At 66.3% G+C, this 17,231-nt stretch overlaps 1 protein-coding gene across 6 annotated transcripts; it reads left to right on the top strand.

Moving 5' to 3' along the window:
* Positions 1-2,163: 2,163 nt before the first annotated feature.
* On the top strand, positions 2,164-13,652 carry ARFGAP1 (ADP ribosylation factor GTPase activating protein 1). Of its 6 annotated transcripts, none has more exons than XM_057702869.1 (13): positions 2,164-2,291; positions 4,766-4,829; positions 5,064-5,140; positions 5,481-5,652; positions 6,062-6,165; positions 6,958-7,044; positions 7,517-7,613; positions 8,304-8,360; positions 9,377-9,409; positions 10,949-11,005; positions 11,472-11,531; positions 12,044-12,120; positions 13,060-13,652. In XM_057702869.1, the coding sequence occupies exons 2-13, from the start codon at positions 4,770-4,772 to the stop codon at positions 13,370-13,372; spliced, it is 1,194 nt and encodes a 397-aa protein (XP_057558852.1). In that variant the 5' UTR covers positions 2,164-2,291; positions 4,766-4,769; the 3' UTR covers positions 13,373-13,652. The 6 variants fall into 6 exon arrangements, with proteins under 6 accessions (XP_057558852.1, XP_057558850.1, XP_057558849.1 ...); XM_057702867.1 differs by having other exon boundaries at positions 5,031-5,140; positions 12,050-12,120; XM_057702866.1 differs by having other exon boundaries at positions 5,031-5,140.
* The last annotated feature ends 3,579 nt before the right edge of the window (positions 13,653-17,231 follow it).

Genomic DNA, 17,231 nt, shown 5'->3' with positions numbered 1-17,231 from the left:
GTTCTAGAAGAAAAACAAGTGATCTAAATATCTTAGATGGGGTAATAAAACGTTTTCAATATGCAGCTACATGTTCAGCACCATTCACCACTTCATTGCCCAGATTTGTCCTCTGTCTCTTGGTCACTGAACCAGCCTTGAGGTGGCAGAGACAGGCAGGGGCCGCCACAGTTGCTGTGAGGCTGTAGGCTTGCCCTGTCCTTGGAAGAGCCGCCCCTCTGCTCTTGGCTCTGGGGGTGATCGTAGCCCCAAGCCTCTCCAAGCCAGCGCTGGAGTGAGGGTTGACCTTTTAGCTTTATGATCAGAAAACTGAAAGTTCAGTCTCTGCTGGGTGTTTGCTCTAGCCAGTGCCAAATGTTGGCTCCTGTTGTGCCTTCCTTTTTCCTCTCCTCCCTTTCAACATCCTTCACAGCCCGCCTCCTCCAGGGAGCCCATGTAAGGAATCCAGTGCAGGGCTCTTGCTCTCTGAACTTGTGGAGCCCACACAATCCCAACCCCAGGGTCTCGTGCCAAAATCTACACTGTCTCACATTGCCCCCGCGTAGACCCTGTGGGTGCCCCGTCCACATCACCTCAGCCCTCTTGTTTCTGTGATGCCAGTGGCTTCTCCCTGCAACCCCTGCTGGTTCCTTCCTGAGGGCTTCCCCTGGTTGCAGGAGGTACTGATGCTGAGCTGGGCACAGGGTGGCCTGGAAGGGCCAGGAAGCTCAGCTAAGCCTCCAGGGCAGCTTTCAATCAGCAATGGAGGGAAATGCAAATGAGACCACCCCATGCACCCACCAGACACCGGAGCTCTCACACTGCTGGTGGGGTGTGAGATGGTGCAGCCATTTTGGGAGACTGCTTTGCAATTTCTTACGACATTCAACACACACCTCCCCCATCACCCAGCAACTTAACTTCTACTACGTAACTACGCAAAAGAAATTTTAAAATGTACCCCCGTGAATTTCGGGGCAGCTTTATTCACAATAGCCAAGACCCAGAAATGACTCCACGGTCCAGTGTGTGAATGGATAAACAAAGAGGTATGTTCGTTTAATGGGATAGTTTTCAGCCATAAAAAGGAATGAAGGGCTGACATGCGATGACATGGATGAACCTTGAAAACATGATGCTAAGTGAAAGAAGCCATTCACAAGAGTCCTTATTGAATTTATTTATATGAAGTTCTAGAACAGGCAAACTAAGAAACAGGGATAAAAGTAAGGACAGTGGTTGCCAGTGACGGAAATGATTATGGTGGAGGTTGCACGGGGGTGTCATTTCTCAAAGCTCATTGAATGTAAATTACACCTCAGTAAAAATGTTCCTCCTTGATTGCTCCAAAAGTTACATCGAGCAATGAAGAATCTGTGGAATACGCACAGAAGCACAAAGTAAAACCAAAACCAAAACCCACTTGCAGTTATACTCCCCAGAGACCATCCCTCTCGGACGGCTCTTCCTGCAGGCGTGTTTCCCCGTTTGGGATTCTACTATTCATACTGCTTTGCAGCCTGTTGCAACGTCTCGAGCTGCCCTCCGTATCCACCCCGCCCTTCTCCACCTCAGACTGCACCGGTGGGCTCGGCCAGTGGGAAGCAAAATCGGGAGACCAGAGAGCGAGAGGCCAGACAGGGCGGTGTTTATTCCTGAGGCTTCTTCTACTAGGTCCCCTTGGGCAGGCCATGCCCTCCACCAAAGATGGCAGCTCCTCTGGGGCAGCGGCCCTGAGGACCCTGTCCTTCGCGCGCCCGGGCCCCTCCCTCCCCCTTTGCCTTGGAGCCTTGCTGACGTCACAGCTCTGCGGCTGCAGCCCTGGGTTCCCGCAGAATTCCTACGGCCCTAAACTCGCCCACGCCCTCCTAATCAGCCCCCTCGTAAGTACACGCCCATGAATCATCCTAATTGGAGCAGGCCATCCGTTTCCCGTCCGGATCCTGACGGCGCACCGCCGGCTGGCACGGCTGTCGGTCCCCAGGCTACCGCGGGACCGGGCCGGACCGGCAGCTCTGAAACAGCCGCCCAGAAGAGGACGCGTCCCCATAGCGACGGGGGCGGGGCCGCGCTTCCGGCCAAGCTGGCGGGCCGGAAGTCCCGCCCCCGCCGGCCAGCCCCGGCTTCCCACCAGGCCTTGCGAGGCGCGACGTAGCCGGAAGCGGGTGGCGGCGGGGCGGCGGCGGCGGCGGCGGCGGCGGCGGGCGGCCGGCGGGCGTCGTCGGTGCAGTTCGCGGCGCGGCCGACCCCGACCCGGGCCCCCCGCGCTGACCCCGGCCCGACGCGGCGCGCAGGCTCGAGCCCCCTGCCCGGTAAGCGCACGGCCGAGGCCCCGAGGCCCCGGCCCCTGCCGGCGGCCGCCCCCGCCCGGACGCCCGCCCGCCCCGAGGCCGCCGTCCCGGGGCCCGGCCGCGCCCCCCGCGCTCGCGCCGGCCTGGTCCGCGGGCCCCCGGGCGCCCCTGCCTCGGGCCCGGGGGCCGGTTTGCGCTCAGAGCCCAGCCAGGCCGGGTCTGGGCTCGGAAGGGGCCTCCGCTCCTGGGAGGGCAGCGTCCTCCCCTCGGTGCGGGGGAGGCGGGTCTGATCGGAACCGGCAGGCTGGCCTTCGGCCGCTCGCCTCGCGGGAGGGCGGGGAAGCCGGGAAGGGACGTCGGGGTTCTCCGCAGCGGCGTGCGGTTAGCAGCGCTGCGCTGCGGCACGGCGTCGTCGCCGACCGCCGACGTGAGACTGAATGGTGCTCGTGGAGTGCGGGCGACGGGTCCCCGCCGTCCTCTGCCTCGGTGCCAAGGGAGGCTGTGATGACGGCCCGGGGGTGATGGGCGTTTCAGTTGGCTTTGGCCTCCGTCCTGGGACCAGGCGCTACAGAAATTCAGAAGTAGCGGTGCTTTAGGATGAGAGACGGTTGTGCTTCGACGTAGGTGCTCTCGGTGCCTCGGGTGGCTTCTGAGAAAGGTGACCATGATTTCTGCCTGTCGCCTGTGTGGCAGCCCCAAGCAGTGTCCCTGAGTCATCGCTCTTAATCTCCCGTGTTGAGGAAGTCCCCGTGTAAGGAATAGCGTTCCGGGCTCCCACGGGTGGCTTCTTTCGTGAACTGAGACGTGTTCTCACTTGGTTCCCCGTTTACTGAAGCCGCGTACACTTGCAGAGAGGTGTGTTTTACCATCTTGGTTGCAAGCATAAAAGCGGGAGTTCTTGGATTATTTTTCAAAATAAACTATTTTGAAGGTATTTGTTTTTATGTGTTAAAGTTAGCATTTAACAGAACTAAAGGATTCTCACATCCAAAAAAGTTCCTTTGAAATCCGAGCCAAGTCTTACTTTTCATGTATTTTCCCTGCAGTAATTCTGCAGACACTCACTCTCCCTTCTTTTACACATTTAGAAATTCAGGGCAGGCTCACCCCAGTCCTGACTCTTGTTTGCCTGTGTCCTGTTGGCCAGGACGGGAGCCTCTGGGCAGACACAGTTCTCTGGAAAGTGCTCCCAGAGGCCACCCGTTTCTGCCTTTGCGCTGTGGGTGACTAGAGCTCAGTGTGAGAACAGGGTCCCACCTGAGTGGGTCGGGCCAGGTGCTGGATGGGATTCTGGGTTCAGGTGTTCACCTCTGAGACGTCACACTCAGCACAGAGACATAGAGCAGAAAGGCCGCAGGTGACCCCTTGGTTTTCTTTCCCTAGATGATGGGAAGCAGACGTCTATCTCCTGACTTGAACGAGCTTAAAAGTGGATTCAGGAGGGGCGGTTGCAGGAGAGGCGGGGTTCCCTTAGGGAGTAACCGAAGGTGACAGGCAGACCCGGGCGGAGATGCTCCTGGGCTTTCACGCTGCAGCAGCAGCAGGAAAGCCAGTCGGAGCGGTCCCCTCACAGAGCAGGGTGCCCGGTCAGCAGCCCAGGTGTGTGGCTCTGTCCCTTACAGTGGCCGTGTGTCCTGAGATGGTAGCTGGAGGGACAGCCTGCAGGTTCTGCTCACGAGGGAAGGGCCAACCTGAGGTCCAGGCCGGGGGTCCAGGGGTTAATTTACGTCCATCACCATGCTGGGCGCCCCCACCCCCGCCTGAATCTTACTGTATTGACTTTCCTGGCCATGAATTAAACAGGCCACCAGTTGGACTTGAACTCTGCTGAAGCTAGGAGATCTGTAAGGAAATAAAGGGCATCTCCTCAGCCCAGGCTGTGTGGCTGCTTTTCCTTGGCCGTGTGCCCGTGAGGCGTGGTGGCAGGTCTGCTGGGCCACAGGCCCCTGTCCTTGCCCTGCTGCGGCCACATGGCCCCAGGGAGGCCAGCCTCTTCCCGTGTCAGGCGAGCCTCCCTGCACTGGTGGGGGTGTTGCGGGGGCCGAGAGTGCGGGGCTCCCTGTCTTCGGATGCTGTCAGCCCGAGTCCGGTGTGTCGCCCCGAAAGCAGGGAGTGAGGTTTAGCAGCCGGTCTGAGCACATTTTATAAAGACCACCGCTTGCTGTGGACTCACCAGGAGATGGACGTTTTTGTAAAACGTGTGGTCTTGATGGTATGTGACGAGTGGCGCCCGGCAGCTGCACGTTGCCCCTAATAGTCACGTCGCTGTTGTCCTGGGAGTGTCCAGACTGCTCTCGGCTCCTCTCAGCGCCGGAGGGCGGGTTCCTGCAGTACGTGCGGCCCCGATGCCGCCTGTGAGCAGCCCTGTTGCCCTGCAGCTTCCAAGCAGCTGTGCGCGTTTGAAGTTGTACTTTGTCATGTGTTTGCATCAACAGTTGGTTTTCTTGTGAAGTGACCCATCTGGAAGCTGGAAAGCTTGTTTTTCTCTCCCGCAGCGCCATGGCCAGCCCAAGGACCAGGAAAGTGCTTAAGGAAGTTCGGGTGCAAGATGAAAACAACGTAAGCGTCCCCTTTTCCTTGACACTTGACTTCGGTTTCGGGAACCTCTGGGACTTGCTCACAGCCTCAGAGCTCTCCCTCCCCGCCGCCACTGGCCTCACAGCCAGCCTCCCTCCGTCCCCTCTGGGGCCACTCATTGGGTCTTCGGGGTCCCCGGGCCCCGCCCCGCCCGCAAGTGAGCCACCTGGGTGCTCTTGGCAGGTGTGTTTTGAGTGTGGTGCCTTCAACCCCCAGTGGGTGAGCGTGACCTACGGCATCTGGATCTGCCTGGAGTGCTCGGGGAAGCACCGCGGGCTCGGGGTGCACCTCAGGTCAGTGCCCTCCGCTCCGCGGGGCTCCTGGGCCAGGGCCTGCTGCCGGGCACGGGGTCGGGAAGGCGCAGGCCCTCTCACGGGCCGGCTCCTCCCTGCCTGGTGCTCTGTCGCGGGAGGCCCACATGTCTAATTCGAGACTCTTTGGGGGTGGGCTCTCGGATGCCGGTACTGGAGGCGAGGTCGGCCCTCGGGGGGCGGGTGCTGGGTGCCCAGTACCGGAGGCGAGGTCGGCCCTCGGGGGGCGGATGCTGGGTGCCCGGTACCTGAGGCGAGGTCGGCCCTCGGGCGGGTGCTGGGTGCCCGGTACTGGTGGCGAGGTCGGCCCTCTGGTGTGTAGCTTTGTCCGGTCTGTCACCATGGACAAGTGGAAGGACGTGGAGCTGGAGAAGATGAAGGCGGGCGGGAACGCTAAGTTCCGGGAGTTCCTGGAGTCTCAGGAGGACTATGACCCGTGCTGGTCCCTGCAGGAGAAGTACAGCAGCAAGGCTGCCGCCCTCTTCAGGGACAAGGTGAGGACCGGCCCCAGCCGTGTGCAGGCTGCTCTGTCCAGCGGCTGCTTTAGTGGTTCCGGGAGCTGAGGTCCCCTGTGGGTTCAACACGGCACGGGGGCCGTGTGCAGTCCACACGCAGCTGAAACACTCCTGAGGACAGCAGTGCCACGGGGGGGGTCCATCATTTGGGGGTGCAGAAAGGGGGCCCCGGGCGCTTGGGGCTGGAGACACACCGACCAGGAGCTTGCTCGTGCGCTGCCCGTGGAGAGAGCCAGTTCGGTGCCTGCACCCTGCAGAACCCCAGCCTGTGGCCACCGGGGCGGCGGGGTTGGAGGGGCGTGGGTGGGGCCGGCAGAGCGCCCTGGAGGAGGGGGCATCCACGCGGCCCCGACGCTTCCCTGCTCTCTCACCTGGGTGCCCTTGGCAGGTGGCCACTCTGGCCGAAGGCAGAGAATGGTCTCTGGAGTCATCGCCCGCCCAGAACTGGACCCCGCCTCAGCCCAAGACGCTGCCATCGTCCTCTGCCCACCGGTAGGTACTCGTCTGGCTTGCTGGCTGAGCTCTGTGCCGGGTGTGCCCAACCCTGACCTTAACCTTGGCTCAGGGGCCCCGTGCTGTCGTGGTAACAGTTCCAATTGTGAGCCATTTCTAAAGGCAGTGGGAAGGACAACATTTTAAGTTACAATTCAAACTTCTAGTGAACGTTCAGCTGGGAAAGGCACGTCCGAAGTAGAAGTGCATCCCCCGTCTCTCAGGGCTGTGGCCCCGACAGGCGGCAGCTCTGCAGGACCGGGCGGCCGGCCACTTTGGTCTGCTGTCCTGCCTGAGGGCTGCCCACGTCCCAGGGCGCAGGCGCGCAGGGCAGCCCATCCCCCTGGTGGGCATCCCGTGTCCTTTTGTGGGTTGGAGGCCAGTGTTCCGGGGCGAGCGGTCTCAGAGAAGGCTCCCCGTTTTCCCCAGGGGAGCCTGCGGCCCTTCCCTTTCTCCCTTCTATGGCGAGATTCCGGTTGGAAGGGCTCCAGGCCCCTGCCCCGTGCTCCGTTTCGCCTCTGTCCCTGCAGCCTCCCTGCAGGCACGGGCAGGCGTGGGGCCGCTGTGCCGCCGCTCCCCACCCCCCACCCGCAGCACCTCCCCCAGCTCCTTGCCGGCTTCAGCCGCTGAGCTCTAAGCCTGAGCTGCCCTCTGCTCGGAGCTTTGTTTTCGGAGCTGCCAGGTGTGAGCAGGTCTGCGTGACAGCACCTCCCAGAGTCCCCTGAGGGGCTGCAGGCGTGGGCCCGCCCTGTCGGCCTCTCTGACTCTCGACCCTCCGACCTTCTGTTGCAGAGCCTCCGGGCAGCCGCAGAACTCCACCACCTCCTCAGACAAGGCGTTCGAGGACTGGCTGAACGATGACCTTGGGTCCTGTCAGGGGTACGGTCTCCGGGGAGGCTCGGGGAGGCCCGGGCAACCCGGCCTCAGGTGGTCTGATCCCTGCGAGGTGGGGGAGCTGCCACCCCCGTGTGCAGCAGCTGCAGGGTTGGCAGGCCGCAGCGGTGCTGCCTGGCCGCCCAGGTTCGGGTGGGGGCTTGAATGGAGAGAAAGCCACTTAGAGAAGGGCGCTCCTGAGAGCACGCGGAAGCAGAGAGGACATGTTTCCTTCCTGGAACCTGCGTGACCTGTGAACGAACATGTCTGCTCCCTGCAGTGACCGGCTGTCGCTTTGGGTCTCGCTGGGTCCTCTGGCAGGTGCGGCAGGAGGGCCTCGTCCCACGCGCGGAGGAGAGCCTGACCCCGTGCTGGGGCGTGGGAGCCGCACGGCCTGCGGGGCACCCGTGCCGGGTGGGGGCGTCTCTGCCCCCACGGCCACTGGGAGCAGCAGGGCTGTTGCTTGTGTCCTCACCAGGGCCCCGGAGAACCGCTACGTGGGGTTTGGGAACACGGCGCCGCCTCCGAAGAAGGAAGACGACTTCCTCAACAGCGCCATGTCGTCCCTGTACTCGGTGAGGACGCCCGCCCTGGCCCGGCCCCCGTGCCCGGGGCCTCGCGGAGCCCGGCATCCTGGGATCGCGCAGGCCCCCCCGCCTTTCCTTCACGGACGGCATCGTCTTACGGCGCAGCTTGCGGAGTTTAATCCCCCACGTGTTTTGTGTTTTGTTTACTCTGGCGACAAAACACATATACATCCGATTGAACAAGACGCGCTTCCTCCGGGGAACTGGGCTGAGTGGAGCCCGCCTGGCCGCCGCCTCCTGGCCGGGCCTCGCGGGCGTGTGGGTCCTGGGCAGAAGGGGCGGTCGGCCTGGCCTGCTGTGCGGGAGCCTCCCAGGGCGTGCTGTGTGTGTCTCCGTGTCCGTCCCCCCGTTCCCCCACCGCCACGTGGGGAAGAAGCTGAACACGCTTGTCTTCTCAGTTCCCTTCACGAGGAACAGGCCCTGTGGGGGTTTAAGTGAGATGTTTGTATTTCCAAGTGTTTCTGTCTCACCTGTTTTGGTGGCTTAGGGGCAACGACCTTGGACTTAGAGGAAGGAGGACAGGTTTCCGGGGCCCCCGCGGTCTGTCTGCAGGGGTGGCGGGGCCGGGAGCGCTGCCCCCAGAGCGCGGGCGCGGGGCAGCTGGCGGTGCCCCAGGAGCCGCTTCCCGGGGGGCTGTGCGGGGAGCTGCCCCGTGGCCTCCACGTTGCTTCCTTTCAGGGCTGGAGCAGTTTCACCACCGGAGCGAGCAGGTTTGCCTCAGCGGCTAAGGAGGGCGTAAGTAGCCCGTCCCGTCCCGCGACTGCATGGGTGGCTCTGGGAGGCCAGGGGGTCCTCACGGGGCTCAGGCCGCAGTCCATCTACCCTGAGGGGGCTTCAGTGAGCAGCCCCCTGGCCTGCCGTCAGCCAGGGTCTCCGAGGCCCCGTGGGAGTTCTTTACTGTGCTGGTGGGTTGTGTGCCGGCCAGAGCAGAGCCGCCTGCAGGGCCCGGGCCGGCTCCGGGAGCGGGTGTTGAGGGGGTGGGGCAGGGTGACCTGTTTCCCTGCCTCCCTCTCCCCGCGGCCCAAGCGGGGCCCCACGTGTCTGCTCCCGGGTCTGCGGGGTGTGGACCCCGAGGCATCCTGTCGTCCTCGCCTGCTCCTGGGCTGGAGGCAGGATGTGGGGTTCTGTCAGGACAGGCAGGTGGGTCGCGGGCACGTGCTCGGGCTCCGGCGGTGACCGGGCAGGAGCCAGGCAGGAAGGGACAGGCCTGCGCCTGTGTGTGGGGTGGGCCTGGAGGAGAGACTGCCGTGGTGGTGACAGGAAGGCCCAGAGCAGGAACAGGAGGCTGCCTGGAGGCCGACCCGGAGCAGAGGCCCCGGAAAGGCCAGCACGGGAGGTTCTGGGGCCCAGAGCCCCAAGAGGAGCCTGGCCTCAGGGCACCAGCGCTTCGCCACGTGCCTGTGCCAGTTCTCTCCGGGGCCCCGTCTGTAAAGGGGGCCGCAGTGGAGGGTCCAGGCCTTTCCCTCTTGTTACCAGCGCAGCCGGGGTGCTGGGCAGAGGCGAGGCCAGAGCAAGAGAGCCCGCGGGAGGGGGCTGGTGGCCTGTGGGGCCCGTCCCCTGATGGCCTCCCTGCTAGGGGAGCGGGTGTGGTGGGCAGCTTCGCAGGGCCTCTTGGAGCCGCTGTGGGGTGAGCACCGGTGCCTCCCGGCCATCAGGAGACTGGCCTGGGCATCTGGACCCTGAGAACGTGCAGCCCCGTGGCCAGCATCCGGCAGCTGACCCAAAAGCCCTCTCTCTCTGTTTCCTTTCAGGCGACAAAGTTTGGATCCCAAGCAAGTCAGAAGGTAAAGGAAGCTTCTGCATCGAGCCCTGTGCTCAGGGGAGGGGAGTTCGGCGGGCGCGCCGCCCCGGCGCCGACAGGCCCGCACGCACGTTTCTCTCCCCGGCTCACGTGGCCGTGCGCCCCTTCAGGCGCCTGCAGGGCTAGAGGTGGAGGAGGCCTCGGTCCTGACCCCACCCTGGCAGCCGGGCCGCCGTGCGCTGCTGTGCCCTTGGCCTCGTGGGGAAGGAGGCTCCGTGCTGAGTCTGGGCAGCCGCAGGCAGGAGGCCAGCGCCTCCTGGGGGGCGGGGGTCTGCGTCCTGCACAGAGTCCCTCTGCCACTGGCTCGTGCCCTCCCTGCTCGTGGGCGGTGCCTCGGGCCCTGGTGTTCGTCTTTTCTTCACACCTTGGCTGGCAGCGCCACTGGTCCCCGTGTGGTGCCGGGCCCTGGGCTCGCCTGTCCTTCTGGCGCCAGGACTCAGGAGGGAGCGGCCCTGGAGACCGTCCCAGGAGCCTCCGGGCCACGCGGGCCCCTCGCGTCCCGAGGGCTGGTCTGTCCCAGCCCCGCTCAGGGACCGTCTCTGAGCCCCCAGCTCGGCTCCTGAGCCGCTGGCTCCCGTCGTCCTGGAAGGATGGGGTGGGGGTGGGGTGCCAGGGTCCCTCAGTGAGCGCGTGGTGCCCGCGGGACCGCATCTGGTTGTTGCCGGACGCCGCTCCTACTGCCTCGCTCTCTCTCCCTGCGCCTCCCGTGCCGTCTGGGTAAAGTTCTGGGGCTCCAGACAGCAGCCGGAGCCGGTAAGGCCGCGTCTGTGCCCGTGCACGCCCCCCCCCCCCCCCACGCGTCTGGCATGCGCCCTGCTCCGAGCCGCCCGCGCCGTGGCCTGCATGGGGGCGCTTCCTGTGCCCGTGCTCGCAGCGGCCGCCAGCCCGACAGGCTCCCTCCTGGCCCGTCCACTGGGCGCGGGCGGCCGCGTCACAGGCAGGGGCGCAGGGCCCAGGACCCGGGCGGCTGCTGCTGCAGGGGCGCCGAGGGCCAGGCACCCTGAGTCCTCGGGGAGCTTTTTACCGTGTGGTGCCATTACCTTCAGCCGGGTAACCCAGGGCCGTCCTGTCCCGGCGGCGAGGGCCCCGCGCCCTGGGTGCTTCCTCTCCGTCCTGCCTGCCCCCGCTGGAGCCGCCGGCCCGGGCACGCTGCCGGCTCCACGTCCTGCTGTCCACCCTCCCGCAGGGCCCTGGGGGGCAGTGGGGCTGGAGCCGCCTGTCTGTGTCGGGGGGGGACGCCGGGGCTCTTCTCCCGGGGTGGGTCGCGTGGGCCGAGGTGGGCAGAGCCTGACGGTGGCCGCTGGACCGGGTGGACCCCCGGGGGCTTGCTGCCGTCCGGGCCCCTTCCCGGGGTGCGTGGGCCGGGGCAGCGGTCTCCAGCCTCCGCGACAGCACAGAGCCTCGGGTGCTGGCGGGCTGCTCGCCGTGCGCTGCCTCCCCTCTGCGGGCAGGGTGCGCGGTCCTGGGGTGAGCGTGGCGCTGCAGGTGCAGCTTCTTCTCATTGCGTTTTTCCACCCAACAGGCGTCGGAGTTGGGCCACAGTCTGAACGAGAGTGTCCTCAAACCAGCGCAGGAGAAGGTAACACGGGGACGTCGGTGCTCAGCTGTGTGCCGCTCCCGGGGGCCTCGTTTGGGGGGCAGTTGGTGCTGGAGCTCTTTTCGGGGGTTTAGACTCGCGTGTACACTCCGCGTGTCTCCATGGGTGCCCCGTGCCTGTGGCTCTTGTGCCCGGCTCAGCAAGGCCCGGCCTTGGGCCGTGCTCCCACGTGGCTGGATGTGCGCCCGACCCCTGGCCCCGGAGGCGGTCCAGACAGGGCAGAGACGCTCCCCGGGCGGGAACAGTGCCAGCCTGTGCCCAGGAGACCACCAGGGAGGGTCTGAGCTGGACCGGCCCGGGCTGCAGTGTGGCCGGCCCGCTCCTCACCTTCACTTCTGGGGAGGGGGCGGCGCGGCGCTGAGACAGGCCCCCGGACAGGTGCCCGGGCGTCGTCCTTTGTCCGCAGCGGGCAGCGGGCAGCTGCAGTGACGCTGTCTCCACCCACCAGGTGAAGGAGGGAAAGGTTTTTGATGACGTGTCCAGTGGGTTCTCTGAGTTGGCAGCCAAGGTAGGGCAGCCCCGCCTGACACGCGGGTTCCGCAGAAGCGTCTCCATGTTCCAAGGCACCTGGGACCGCGAGCAGGAGGGCCCGGGCGTTTCACACCCCATCGCCTCTCGGCCTGCGGGGCCCACAGGATGTGAGGAGGGTCAGGTGGACGCTCCGGTGCCGACGGCCTGAGGAGCATGGAGACGGCTTGACGGGCGCCCGTCACAGCCACTAACCTGTTGCTTTTCTTTCTGTCCTTGTCTCGCTGCTGCCGACCTTCCCGGTGAGTGTGCCGGGCGGCCGCCTGCTCTGCCTTAGCGCTGCGGCGGTGGGGGGAGGAGCACTGGCCCTGCTTCCCGCCCGGGGGCCTGTCACATCCACACGGCGGGCGTCCCGCCGTCCCCAGCAGTCCTGTCCGGGGTGGACTGGCCCAAGCTCCGCGGGGTTGCTGCGTTTCTGAACTGCACCCGGCTCTCCCGACGCCGCGCTTTGTGTCAGAGCCCAGGCTGAGCACCTGCGCCGTCTCCTTGCAGGTCCAGGGCGTCGGCAGCAGAGGATGGCGGGACGTCACCACCTTTTTTTCTGGGCGAGCGGAGGACCCATCGGACAGGTATGGCAGCCCCGCTTCCTGAAGCGGGCTTCCTTCCGTGGCGTTCTCCCCTGGGGTCTGGGGGGGTAGGTGTGTTTCCCCAGGGGCTCAGGGTCACAGGGCAGAAGCCCCTGCAGCCCTGAAGGTGAAGAGAGGCACGTCGGCCCCCTGGCCTCTTGCTCTGCAGCCCTGCCTTCAGCCCTGTGGGAGCTGCCGCGCGCTGCCGAGGCCTGGGGAAGGGAGGGCGGTCTCAGCCCCGCCCCGTGGAACAGGCCGAGGGAGAGGAGGTTACGGCTGGGCTCCGGCCCACCTCCGGGGCGTCTGGGGCCCTCGGGGCTCTCGCCCAGGCCTGTCTGCTGGGAACCCAGGCTGGCCAGCTTGCTCCTTCTGTGACCCCAGGTGGGGTCCTGGGGATCTGATGGGGGGCGGCCTCGGGCCAGGCCCGGAGCAGCGGCCACTCAGGCCGTGGCGGGTGCCGTCCGTCTGCCCTTGCCACCTGGGCGCGTTTCCCTTGCTCACGGGTGGGCTGCCACGCGCTTCCCTCCCCACGTACTGTTGGGTGTGCTCAGTGACGTGCCTGCGGTTTGCGTGAGGGGTTCGCGTCCTGAGCTGACTCCACGTGGCGGAGGAGGGTCAGGTCTCTGGGTTTTCTTCTTAATCGTTGTGGGAAACCAGCATTTTACATTTTCCTTCAAAACGTCCTGTCCTTGGACGGGGCTGGTGGAGCGTGGGCTCTGGAGGCAGGAGACCTGAGCCTTTCCCGAGGCTGGGTCTCCTCCGCCCTGAGCGAGAACGACGGCTCCGGGGCCGTGAGGGGTGCCGGCTGAGCGCCCTGGTTGGGGACGGGGCTCTGGGTGGGGGCTCGTTCTCTGGGGAGACGTCGAGGGAAGGCCAGGTGGCTCGGGGCCACGTGGCGACCTGTGGCTCCGGGAGCCGCTCAGAGCACGCTGTCCGCCCCAGACCCCCGGAGGGCCAGAGCTGCCAGGGCACCGTTGACCGGAGCTTCTGGGAGGCCTTCGGGAGCGCCGACCCCGCCAGGGCCCGCGGGTCCCCGAGCAGTGACAGCTGGACGTGCGCGGACGCCTCGGCTGACAAGAGGAGCTCGGACAGCTGGGACGCGTGGGGCTCGGGCTCCGCGTCCGACAGCCGGCACAGCGACACCAGTGACGGCGGGCGGGCCTGGGGGGGTGGCGGGGAGGGCAGGGCCAAGGCCGCCAAGAAGGCAGCGCCGCCGGCCGTGGTGGACGACGGCTGGGACACCCAGGACTGGTAGGGCCCCCACCGCCGGGGCAGGTGGCCACGCGGCCTGCCCGCTCCCTCCTCGCAATCCCAGATGCGCCGGCCACCGGGAGACAGCCTCGGCCGGGACCCCGGGGGCCACGGTCCTGCGTCCCTGGGACCGGGGCCCCGGCGCTGTTGCAGTAAGGGCTCCCTGCTGCTGCGGGAGGCCGGCCGCGCCGAGCCGCTCCCCAGGCCCTCGGTAATAAACGCCCTCTCCGGCGGCGCCCACGGCCAGGCAGCGCCCGTGACGGAGGCCTGTGTCCTTGAGTCGACTCCAGCTTCCCCTCTCATTTTTCCTTCCTCTGGGAGAACTTGCCTGGGGCGGCAGAGCGGCCGCCTGCCCTCCGCTCCGCCGTTCCGTCTGCACCGGTGCCGACCTGCGTCAGCCCTACCCGGGCACCCCTCGCCCTGCCTTCCCCGGGGCCCCGCCTCCCGGCTCCTTGCACCGTAGGTGGATCTCACCGTCGCCTGAGCCCACGTGACTTTGACGGCTGCGTGCCGGCCACCGGTCCTTGTGGTCTGGCGCTGACGACCACGTGACACGAGGCCGTGCTCCGTCCTCCATCCCCACACCTGCTTCTGTGGCTCTCGGGTCCATCAGCCAGGCTTCCCTCAGGTCTCCTGTGTGATTTGTATGTGACGTCCCTGCTCCCTGCCCTGCAGCACGGGCCCTCCCGGCGTGGGTGGCCACCTGCGGCGCGTCCCTCAGTGGTGAGTGGCAGCCCTGCCGCCCGCAGCTCTCCTTGAGGAACGCCCACGGGGGACGGGTTGCCCAGTGGCCGGCACCTGTGCCTTTGGCTGACCCTGAGGGTCTCGGTCGCTGAAACAGTCTGCCGTGCTCAGATCTGAGGTCAGAGGCCAGGCTTAGGGTGATGAGAAGATCCAGGTCAGCCCGAGGGTCAGGGTCACACGTGATCTGCCAGCCTGGGAGCAAGGCTCAGAGCACCGGACGCAAGATGAGGGTCCCCACGGGGCTGGCGGGCTGCACGGCAGCGGGCCGTCAGGTCAGCACCAGGTTGGACGAGGGCCGGGTGAGGGGTGCGGTCCGTCCCGACGCTCCTGTTTCCGCGCTGGAGCGCCAGTCTGTTGGGATCGGGACTCTGGGATCCTGCCCCCGCCCTGGAGGCTTCAAGGGCACTTTGTTCCTGTTGGTTCTGGTCCAGGAGGCCCTGCCCCGGAGGCCACATCCAGCTGGAGTAAGTAGCCCTCTGCCAGGAGCCCCTGCGCTGCTCAGCGCAGCCCTGGAACTGACCGGCCTGAGACGGGCTCCGTGGGGAGGCCTCTGCTCTCCAGAGCCGCCTGAGAACGCTGGGTGGGGTCGTCCGAGACCCTCACGGGCAGAGGACAGATGCCTCTGCTGTTCTGCAGGTCCGTACACTGGGCCCAGGACGGTGGCAGGCCCTCTCCCGGCTGGGCAGGCAGCGAGAGCCTGAGCGTTCATCTCCCAGGCCTTGCACAGGCACCAACGTCACAGGAAGGCACCCGGGGCTCGGGGGGAGCGACGTCCCCAGCGGGTGTCTGCTCGGGAGAGCAGCTCTGTCAGGACAGACCGGCGTAGACGTGGGGCCCGCTGGGCCTGACAGGGACCTGTGGCCACGCAAGGCTGACCGGAGGCTCCGGGACTAGAGCTGTCTCCTGGGTGGCTCTGTGTCGTCTTCGCGGGCAGTGCTTTGGGGCAGGCAGGGCCTGGGGTGAAGGCAGTTGGGTCTGGGTAGAGAGGCAGCTCGGGCCGGTGTGGTCCCAGGTGTTCTGGTGCCTGTCCTCAGCCGAGTCCCAGTCATGTGGACCAGGCAGGCCTCTGCCTCTCTGGACAGCACTCGCGTCAGCCATGAACCTGCCCTTGGCCTGCTGGCCACTGCGTGCTGTCCGTCCCTCCACGCCCCCCCCCCCCCCCAGACTCCGGCTCCAGGAGGGCAGACCAGTGGGGCAGCTGAGGCCTGGCCAGCCTGTTCCCTGTTTGCCCCAGACTTCCTGGCCAAGATGCGAGGACTGACCAGTAGATCCTCAAGGCCAGCCCCTACCCAACTTAGTTTCCTTTTCCAGAACCTTTCTCAGGAGACCTGCGTTTCTTCCCGGCCACCTCCTTTACCTCCTTACGTCCACCTTTGCTGCCACCCTAACAATGGCTCCCAGCCAAGTGGCCATGCCCAGTGGGCTCAGGCCTGCGAGTCAGTTGCTGGTGGCTCTCCTGGGACCCCACACCCTGAGCCAGGCCTGGCAGAAAGATGGGGAGCAGGGCTTCCTGGGGACTGTCTAGGGAGGTTCCTGGGCAATGGCGGCCCTGCCCTCTGCACCACCTCCCCAAGGGGCCGGGGAGGCCCTGCTCAGCACTGAGGGCCGGCTTACCAAGTGGTTAGGGTTGGGACTCCTGGGGCCATGTCCCCACTGCTGGGGCTGGGAGAAGTGGTGCCTTTGCTTGGGGTCCCCCCAACACTCTAGAGAGGGACGGCTGTGCAGCTTCCAGAAGGCAGACAGGACTCGCCCCGGGGGGCCAGCCTGGCTCTGTCCTGCCCTTTCTCAGCGGTGACCATGGGCAGCTCACGCCCTGGCGGAGCCCTGACCCCCACTGGGTGGGCCGTGAGGTCTTGGGGCTCAGGTGTGGAGCGCCGCCGGGTGCAGGGACTCCTGGGCGGGCACACGGGTGAGGGGCTGCACAGGGTCCAGCCCAGAGCACGCAGGACCTGACTGGCTTGTGAGGGTGAGAGCCGTGCCTTGGTGGGCTGTGTGGGGATGCACACACGTGTCCTGAGTGCCTGTGAACCGTGGACGTGGACAGACTCGTGAGTGCCAGTGTGGGTGTGTCTGCAGAGACCAGGCCAGGCGCCCTCTGCTGGCCTGCGCGCCCAGCACCCAGAGCGGGGCATCCACCAGCACTGCTGCGTCCGGCTGTGGGTCCGCGTGGGCGGGCGGCTCCCAGGCCACGGCAGGTCTCAGAACTGCCCTTGCCTCGGCTTCTCGGGCCCCTCCCAGCTGCAGGAGCACCGACCACGGGGCAGGACGGGAGGCCGAGAGGGGCTCTGGGCGACGCGGGGCAGGGCTGGCTGGGTCCTGCAGCGCCTGCCCAGTGGCTGGGGGTCCGGAGGAGGGGCCACGCGCCCCCACGGGAGTTGGGAGGGCCCCGCCCCTCCAGCAGCATCCAGCCCCCGACCTTTGCCCTCTGGCCTCTCCCAGTCTCCTGCGAATATCTGCTGTGCCCGCCGGCCCCGGCCCCGGAGCAGAAGCTGAGGCCAGAGGAGGCCAGGCAGCCTCAGAGCGCTTGGGGGAGGAGCTGGTCCAGGTTGGAGTGGGGCGTTTCCGGCGGGGGGCGGGGGGGAGTCCTGGAGTCCAGTAAGGGTGGACGCCCCCGCCCGCCCTCGCAGCAAGCTCTGGTTAGCAGGCCCAGCCTGCGGGGAGCTTTGTCAGCTGGGCAGTCAGGGCTGGGCTGGGAGGGTTCGGGGAGGGGCCGTCCTAGGCTGGCCCTCAGACGGGGGAGGGTTGTAGAGAACGGGCAGGTGTGGAGGAGCCGGGGAGGGGCGGGCGGGCAGGCAGGCAGCGCGGGCGTGGGCCTGGGCACTGGGGAGACGCCACCAGTGGCTCAGGTTTGGGGTCACAGGTCCTGGGGGGCGGTGCTGGATGAGTGGGAGGATGTGGAGGCACGTGTGACCCTGGGGTCCAGGTGCCGCTCCAGGCTGCTGGAGCCCCCCGGGCCCGCCACCCACAGCGTGGCGCCCAGGACCCCACGTGGCAACCTTGGTCCCTGAGGTGACTTCCCCGGGAACCTCTTCGGAACAGACCTCGTGGGCGGAGGGGGCAGGGGGAGACGGCCCCTTGGTGCTTTGCATCCTTGCCCTGCAGTGTGATGGGGTCCTCCA

This window comes from Hippopotamus amphibius, chromosome 12 (assembly GCF_030028045.1).
Source record: "Hippopotamus amphibius kiboko isolate mHipAmp2 chromosome 12, mHipAmp2.hap2, whole genome shotgun sequence".
In the NCBI taxonomy this organism is placed as follows: domain Eukaryota; kingdom Metazoa; phylum Chordata; class Mammalia; order Artiodactyla; family Hippopotamidae; genus Hippopotamus; species Hippopotamus amphibius.
This window is presented reverse-complemented; position numbering and strand designations above follow the sequence as displayed.

Bases quoted from the DNA above. Each gene is read 5' to 3' on its own strand.
- ARFGAP1 (XM_057702866.1), top strand. From the start codon at position 4,770: ATGGCCAGCCCAAGGACCAGGAAAGTGCTTAAGGAAGTTCGGGTGCAA. The intron at 5,653-6,061 runs GTGAGGACCGGC...TGCCCTTGGCAG, and splicing joins CCGCCCTCTTCAGGGACAAG to GTGGCCACTCTGGCCGAAGG. The intron at 11,532-12,043 runs GTAGGGCAGCCC...GTCTCCTTGCAG, and splicing joins TCTCTGAGTTGGCAGCCAAG to GTCCAGGGCGTCGGCAGCAG.